Source organism: Entelurus aequoreus, linkage group LG17 (genome assembly GCF_033978785.1).
Source record: "Entelurus aequoreus isolate RoL-2023_Sb linkage group LG17, RoL_Eaeq_v1.1, whole genome shotgun sequence".
Lineage (NCBI taxonomy): Eukaryota > Metazoa > Chordata > Actinopteri > Syngnathiformes > Syngnathidae > Entelurus > Entelurus aequoreus.
This window is the reverse complement of record NC_084747.1, coordinates 38,231,443-38,240,083: the sequence shown is the minus strand read 5'-3', so window position 1 is coordinate 38,240,083 and position 8,641 is coordinate 38,231,443. Positions and strand designations below refer to the sequence as shown.

The 8,641-nt window shown below is 38.2% G+C and overlaps 1 protein-coding gene across 1 annotated transcript in view; it reads right to left on the bottom strand.

Annotated features, from left to right (window-relative positions):
* The window catches only part of utp15 (UTP15 small subunit processome component), a 17,724-nt gene extending 9,157 nt beyond the window's left edge, over positions 1–8,567 (bottom strand). Inside the window, exons 1-9 of the mRNA XM_062024239.1 lie at positions 8,401–8,567; positions 7,268–7,359; positions 7,065–7,157; positions 6,751–6,935; positions 6,201–6,379; positions 5,967–6,092; positions 2,492–2,627; positions 2,281–2,365; positions 2,043–2,198 (exon numbers count right to left, since the gene is read on the bottom strand). Of these exons, the coding sequence (XP_061880223.1) occupies positions 2,043–2,198; positions 2,281–2,365; positions 2,492–2,627; positions 5,967–6,092; positions 6,201–6,379; positions 6,751–6,935; positions 7,065–7,157; positions 7,268–7,357 (1,050 nt within the window). The 5' untranslated portion in view covers positions 7,358–7,359; positions 8,401–8,567. The remainder of the gene's footprint in view (positions 1–2,042; positions 2,199–2,280; positions 2,366–2,491; positions 2,628–5,966; positions 6,093–6,200; positions 6,380–6,750; positions 6,936–7,064; positions 7,158–7,267; positions 7,360–8,400) is intronic.
* Positions 8,568–8,641: the final 74 nt, after the last annotated feature.

The following is an 8,641-nucleotide window of genomic DNA, read 5'->3' as shown; positions in this document are numbered from 1 at the left end:
TAAGTCGCAGTTTTTTTCATAGTTTGGCCGGGGGTGTGACTTATACCCAGGAGCGACTTATGTGTGAAATTATTAACACATTACCGTAAAATATCAAATAATATTATTTAGCTCTTTCACGTAAGAGACTTATCGGATTTAGCGATTAGGAGTGACAGATTGTTTGGTAAACGTATAGCATGTTCTATATATTATAGTTATTTGAATGACTCTTACCATAATATGTTACATTAACATACCAGGCACGTTCTCAGTTGGTTATTTATGCGTCATATAACGTACACTTATTCAGCCTGTTGTTCACTATTCTTTATTTATTTTAAATTGCCTTTCAAATGTCTATTCTTGGTGTTGGGTTTTATCAAATAAATTTCCCCCAAAAATGCGACTTATACTCCAGTGCGACTTATATGTTGTTTTCCTTCTTTATTATGCATTTTCGGCCGGCGCGACTTATACTCCGAAAAATACGGTACCGGTAATTACATTATTAAATACTCAAACAGTGTTACTGTTCAAAGTGTGTGTAATGTTACAGTGGTCAAAAATATTATATATACTTGTTAAAGCAGTAAGTAACTTTTCAACCTTCATAAAAAAAAAATCAGAACTTTTGGGATGATACATTGACTTACAACCAGTCTGTCGTGGCCTCAGGGGGTCTGTATCGCTTTTAATGGTACTTAGCAACTTTGAGGAGGGTGGCAGGAACCCTGCCACACAAAACTTGCTTTACGGCATACGTCAGTCCCCCTTTCTCCATTCGTTAAAAAGACAGAAGTCGATGCGGACACCAGCGTGCCGCCAGAAAACTAAAATAAGAAGTAGAAAGCCTATGAGCAATCACTGCTATCTTGGCCGAAGGCCCAAAACAACCAAAGAACAAAAAGGTTTGCCTGAGGGGAAAAAAAAAGAAAAAAACGGAGCCTACATAAAAGGACAGTCAGGGATCAACATTGCCTCTGCTTTCACTCGCTGACGTGAGCTCAAAGATAAGGAGGGATTTTTAGCCGATGCTACCTTGGCTCTGTTCCTGCTAAACTAGTAAGTAACTTTTGATGCTCAAATCAAAATGATAAAGCTAATGTTAGCTACCGGAAATTTGCGTGCTAGCAATAAATAGCCACCAGCTTGATCGTTCGCGGTTCCACACTACTTCCTTCGAAAAAAGTCTCCCGCCAGTCTTTCTTTGCTTCGGACTTGTACCCGCCCTGATACATTCTTAGTAGTAGCGTCATGTTTGTAGCGCAAACCAAGATAATTTCTTGTTAGTGTCTGCCATTAGAGACATAATATTTGTAATCTGTGCCAATATTACAGTGGATATGATGTCAGTTTGACGCAATACGCGCAAGTCCTCATAGGAAATGTGTTCTTCTTCTGGCAAAACACTACCACTTTGGTCCACTGGCGCCGCCAAAATCAACCAAAAATGCAAGTTCTTAAGTAGGGCTTTAAATAAAACCTAAGCCTTGTTTTAATTAATATTTAGGCCTACTACGCTTCTGTGTTTGAAATGTTGGTCGTTGTTGGTCAATGTTGGTACTTGGAGTGCCAAGTGTTTTCTGAAGTGGTACTTCAAGAACCACTGGTATAATGGATCAAGACTGCAACAGTTTGAATTAGTAATGACATAAATCACGTTGTTACTTTAAAAAGAAAAAAATGTAAACAACTTGGAAGTCAACTATCATTAAAAGGGACTTATGAAGATTGTACCATTTTCTGACTTATGAATGTTTTGTCACGATGTTGGATACTCGTGGTAATACCTAAGCGTCAAATCATACATTTGGCGTCAGCTTGCACACAGTTTTGGAGGCCCAGGAACACAGTGTTTCGGAGTTGTTGTTTTTAAACAGTGTGCCATTTGTGATGTCACAGATTGACCACCGTACTTACAAGTACATCTTAGTACATAGTGTCAACGCAGCAGAGGCTGCTTCCTGAAATTTATGATGTGATTCCTTTTCATCATCTTAATGTAGATTAGAATCATCCTAGGTCCCGTTTAAGAATCAGACTGCTTTTGGCTTCCTTACTTGTTTAGGGGCATAGTTCTTTCCTTTCACAAACACACGGTATGATGGTCGCCGCCTCTGTTGACCTGAAACCTTATTTGACTCTTCAGGGTTTTTCCTATGCTTGATGCTCAGAATACCGCTGGTCATACCCACAACAATAGTCTCATCCTCTGGCTGAAAAATAAAAATAATAATTAATGGTCACGGTAAGCCAAAAAGAGCTATGAGAGATATTACTTTTTTTTCATTTCCTTACAGCTAAAGCCATACTGAGGATGGAGGTAGCATAGTCAAAGTTGTGCACCACTTTGTAGTTGCTGGTATTGTACACCTTCACGTGCCTGAATAGAAAAATGTATTAGATCAGAGGGCTCTTAAAAATGCCTAATGATGTTGGATCAAGACAGGCTTTTTAGGATCATAGTGTAGTATCATTGGGTGTTGGGCATAACTAACTGTTTACATACCTGTCCAAAGAGGCTGACAGTAGCCTTTGGCCACTGCTGCTCAGACACACACAGGTGACAGTTTTGTGATGGTTTCGCAATGACACCAGAGGCTGACCACCTTTGAGAAGATCCCACACTTTGACATAGCGCCCCCCTGAGGAAAGCAAATAATCAGCATTTTTAAATGTGCCATTTACATAAGGGCACTGGGAGAAATTTCAAGATGGTCAAAAGCTGTTTTTTTGTGTGAGTGTATGTGTGAGGGGAATTCCTGGAATTTCGGAAAAACCGGGAATTTTTTCAGTTCAAAAACCAACTTTGTTTTTTGTCCTGATTAAGAGGAATGTTTTGTAAGTATGTTGTAAAATATGGAAGGAGTAGTCGACAGAAATAAGGGTGAAAACAGGGTTTGGAAAAACGGGAATTCTGGGAATTCCTGCAATTTTTTTGAACTTGGAAAAATAATAGTTTTAATTTCCAGGCTAAGTGGAATTTGTTGAATCTGGAATGGTTTGAATCGGTTGAAAAATGGGGAAATGGTGGAATGGCCAATTATTTTTTAATGGAATAAATGTCCTGGAAAACCGGGAATTCTTGAAATGTATCTTTGAAAGCCCGCGATTCCTGAATAAGTTGAATAGTCTGAAGCTGGAACGGTTTGAATCGGATGACAAATGTTGAAGGCAGAGCGTGCCAAAATCTGTGGAAGAATAATAATAATAATAACTAGATGAGGCAATTCCTGAAGGAATTGCGTGTGAATGCTCCAATGCTGAAGTTGGTCTGAAATGCGGACAGAGTAGTATGAATGTAAGAATAGATTGAATGTTGAAATAGTTAGAATGTTGAAGAGCTGACGCTGAATTGAAATGCCAATGGAATGTAGGATGAATGTAGAAATGGTTTCAATGTTGAAATCGTTTAAAATGCTGAAAGGGTTTGAATGTTGAAAAGCTGACGCTAAACTGAAATACTAGTGGAATGTAGAAATGGTCTGAAAGTTGAAATAGATTAAAGGTTAAAAATATTTGAGAAATGAAGAGCAAAAGCAGTACTGAAATGTAGTATGAATCTTGAAATACTAAACATTGGTATAGTTACGAGAGTTAGCAAACTTTAAGGGTTACATAGTAACAATCTATAAAGTTTAGCTGTAAATGTATCAGTTTAGCCAAAATGCTGGCATATAAACTCAGTATGCTAACAGGGGAACAGCTAGCATACGTGTAACATGGCGCCAAGAAACAAAATCTATGGTTTAAGTTTACAAAGTACAATATTAGCTAAAAGTCTCGAAATAACTTTAGCTTGCTAACATTAACACACTCACAGGTGAAGATCAAACATACTTCTAAGATGGTGGCAAGTAACAAAATACATGTTTCCTAGGTTAAAAATACGAAACTAGGTAAAAATGCTAACATAAAACATTAACATGCTAACATTAGCATGATAACAGTGAAACAGCTGGCATACTTTTAAGATGGCACGGTGCTACTAAATGAAAAAAATTAGTAGCACAGAAAACCTTTGGGAGCAATAAGAAATGTCTGAAATGTCACAGTTTCATTATTAACACTCAAACAAGATACACATGTGCACTCATACTTATTAAGATTATTAAGATTAAAGTACCAATGATTGTCACACACACACTTAGATGTGGTGAAATTTGTCCTCTGCATTTGTCCCATCCCCTTGGGGAGCAGTGGGCAGCAGCGGCGCCGCGCCCGGGAATCATTTTGGTGATTTAACCCCCAACTCCAACCCTTTGTTGCGGAGTGCCAAGCAGGGAGGTTATGGGTCCCATTTTTATAGTCTTTGGTATGACTCGGCTGGGATTTGAACTCCATATAAGCACATTTCCATCATAAGGCCTACTGCAACACTCGAACACAGAGATCATTCCTTAACTGTGCTAGCACTGTCGCTAATATGAGTGTAGGGCTGGGCGATATGGATCAAAACTCATATCATATATAGTTTGGCCCATAAACTAACCCATAAATGGAAATATCCGTTGATGTAACCAAATACTGTATCTCCACCATGCCTTGGTTTTAAATTTTCGGCCCTGATGGGGATCCCAAATACACAAAATCAGGTACCGACAAGTAAAAAAAGTGGGTTTTGCATAATAGGATCCCAACTTAAGAGGTGGTTTGAGATAAGAAAAAAGAAAAAGCTTTGAAATTAATATAAGAAAAGTTAAATATAATCTGCAATCTTCTTTAAAAAAACATTTAGCTATGCTCAATTCTTCTGCCAACAAAAACACAAAAGAACAAAATATGAAATTAAGTGCCCTGGTTTAAGAGGACATGTTTAAACGTCAGCAGTAACATGAAAATAATTGACCTTTAACAATAGTGTTTTTATAGGTAATCATTATTATAGGACAAACACCAACATTTAGACAGAAACACCAACCTGCCAACTGCTTCATGATGCTGTGTGACAGAGTGATCAGTGACACCTCCGCGTCAATCACTTGTCTATTTGGTTATGATTAAAGTTTATTTCAAACATGTTATACAAGATGGGTGAAAACTTTACACAAGTTTGATACATTTTGGATGGATTTATTTCAGGAGTATATGTATACGCACGCGTGCTACTTTTTTTTGTAAATTTTTGCACAACCTATTTTTAATGCTCGCACTGAACAGCACTGCTTCAACATATGAGTTTTATTATGCTCTGTGTAAAAGGACCCTAAAATGGTACCTGTTAGGAGACATCTGGCATTTGTTTCGCAATATTCTGCGAATATTGTTTTATTATAATATATATTATTATACTTTTTACTTATTGGCCACTGCTGATGTGTATTTGGGATCTGCATAAGTCCTGAAAATGTGCACACACTAATCATTGTAGTCCGCTCTCTAGTCAATGAGCTCCTTTTTCTTTATGCTCTCTACTTGCGGTGCACCCTTTGATCTGAAAAATACGGTACTCTAATTTAGCTATACATTTAAAAAAAACGTATGTATGATTTTGCCATGGTGGTGCGCCACGTTTAGTAACATTAAGGGGAAACCCTGACATGTGTGTGTCATGTTGTCAGAGTCTTAAGATCAACATTCAATTCAGTCGATGGATCACTCAAGATTTCATCATTCAACTGGCTTTCTGTGTGCAGTGAAACCTGTTAAGCATAATAGACATAATATAAGTATGATGCTATCGGGCCAACTGCCCCGCCTCACCGCACAAAGAGTCAAAGACACTTAATGAAGGACAAGAGGACTTCACCCCCTTCTTTACATAAACGCACGCAACTGCTGAAACCAATGAAAAGCGTGAATGCTCTAGAAGTCCGTAAACATGCATGCACATGGCGATTTATCGACGCTAGAAAACTTGCCGCCTTAATTTTCATTTATCATTTGTTTAATTGACCTATGGAATATCGGCCCAGGCCTACTGATAATACACAATACCATCATTAAATATCTTTGAATTAAAAAAATAATCTGGAGATAGATACCTGCTGAGACAAGGAGTCCCTCAGAAGGGTAAAGAAGTAGACTTTCTACTGGCTGGCCGTGGTCCATAGTCATTACAGACTTTTCCACCCTGGCATCAAACAATTTGAGAGTGTGATCGTATGAGCCTATGGGTAGAAAACATTTTTTTTGTTTGTTTGTTTTTTACAATACTTCTCTTTTTCCAAATTATCTAAACAATGTATACGCAGCAGCAGTAACAGCACTATACCCACCTGTAATGAAGAGATCTCTGCTGAGTTTACTTGTGACACCACAGCGAACGTAATCTGTGTGTTCTTTGTAGCTGTTGAGCTCAACCCCATTTGGGATGTCCCAAAGCCGACAGGTGTTGTCGTCAGATCCCGTGAGGATCTGGTACTGGTTTGCAGTGAAGTCCGTCACGTGTACAGCTCTAAAAGTTTTAAAATGACATGGCGATAAAGCTCACAATTGGTCCACAGTCATTACTAGAGGTTGAAAAGCGTGTACATTTTAAATGTTGTCAGAGTCTTAAGATCAACATTCAATTCAGTCGATGGATCACTCAAGATTTCATCATTCAACTGGCTTTCTGTGTGCAGTAAAACCCATTAAACATAATAGACATAATATAAGTGGTATTAGTAAAATGAGACAATATTACAGAACTGCCAACCTTTGAGAAATGTTAGTACTAAACAAGGGCAGTGTTATCGCAGCGGGGTCTAATCGATGCGTTATAACAGTTACAAACTGCACCACAGCATGAGGCATTTATGGGGATTATAATTTCAAGATACCTACTTTGTGTGTCCTCTGAACATCCTGAGGGGTACCCTGCCGCTGACATCGAATAGCCTCACAACTGAGTCTTCACATCCCGCAACGAGCAGCTGACCATCTGAACGGAATCTTCCACAGTATGCGGTGTCCTTAAACCTTGTGAATGCCTTCACTGGTTCTTGGGACAACGGGTTATAAATGTGGATCTGTGTTAGAAAAAAAAAATCTACATGTAATATAATCCCACATAGCATAACAGTGATGACAGAATTAAAACACTACAGTAAATATTGCAGTACAGGGATCATTTAAAAATACTGTACAAGTCTGTTTACCCGTGTGAATGCCGTGACAGCAAAGTTATGTGGGGCGACAGGGGAGTAGTCAATATTAGTGACAGATCCAAATTCCTTTATCTGGACTGGAGCCTATTGGAGAAAAAAAAAGGATCACAACTGAAAACCAAATATAAAACACTACAAAGGTGCATAACAATTGCAGTCGTTTTGTCAATTTTAACAAACCTGCAGACACTCACCTTGTAGTTTTTCCAATATAGTGTATCCTGTGTGACTTTTTCTCCAAGTTTTGGATAGACAGGAATTTTTGTAGGTTTAAACGAAGCCATTTCTGTAAAGCACAATAGAGTTGACAGAGAGACGACGCAAGATCATGATCAATATCAAGATTAATTTACAGGGTTTGTACACCTTTCCCATGGCCAAATTCAAACACTTTTTAAGGACTTTTAATATCAATTTTCCAGTTTTTCCAGTACCCTTCAAAAGGCGAAAACCAGTGTGAATCAATCCATAGCATTGTTGTTTGAGGTCACCAAATGCTGTCTGTAGGAAAAATACGGAAAATCTGCTAAAACCTAAGCCTCACATTGAACCAGCAATTATCATTAACTGAATGGGGCATAGAAAATGAAGCAGTGTTTCTGTAGACTATGCAATGGCATTGGTGTTTGCAAACGTGTCTCCATTTGTGTTCTTTTTCTTACTTACAGCACTCAGCTCGGATTGATTCACAAAAGTTAAGTAGACAACCAAAATAATGAAGCAAAAAATACATTGAACCATGTTGGATTTCCTTTTTGCATACTTTGCAGCAGGCTACACGTGGATTTGGTCCACGTTTTATCCAAATTTTGTATTTGTCATTTTCCATCCACTGTTCATTAAAACGACAACCTCCCGGCATGATGGACCGATGCACCATTTGGGGGGGGACACAGAGCCGTATATACATGACAACAACCTAAGGTAAGGGCTCATGCAAAGCCAACAGATCAAGCGTGTAGCTTTCATTATTAAGGAAAATTATTTTATTTGTTTCCATTTTAAAATTAGCCTATTGAGTCAGACTGCTGAGAAATATGATGAACATTTCCAAGCACTTCACCAAAAATTCAAGCATTTTTCAAACCTTGAAAACACATTAAAATCCAAGCATTTTAAGCACCCGTACGACCCTGTATTTAGTAAAATCGTGCATGAGCACATCCTACATTAGAAAAGTTATGTACAAAGAAGTACACGTCTTAAACTGTTGACATACATCTTAAACTATAACAAAACTACAAGACGTGAGCCAACGTGCTGAGCTAGCGCCCTAAACGTTAACCTGCTAGCATGTATTACTAAATCACCATCTGATGGGTCTTACCTTTAAAATCCAAGGCACAGCCGGTGAATATACTAATTAAACGTGGAGCTTCAGAAGTATGTGATATTAAAGTCGATTATACAAGAAAACCAAGAGTTGGGCATTTCAATGCGTTATCACGTTGTCACAAGCTTCCAAGGGGGCCGCCATTTTGGATAACACGACTACTTCCGTTTCAGAGTAATGTAACATTATTGTTCCCTTTTTTTATTGAATAAACATTGTATAACTTATTGTCATT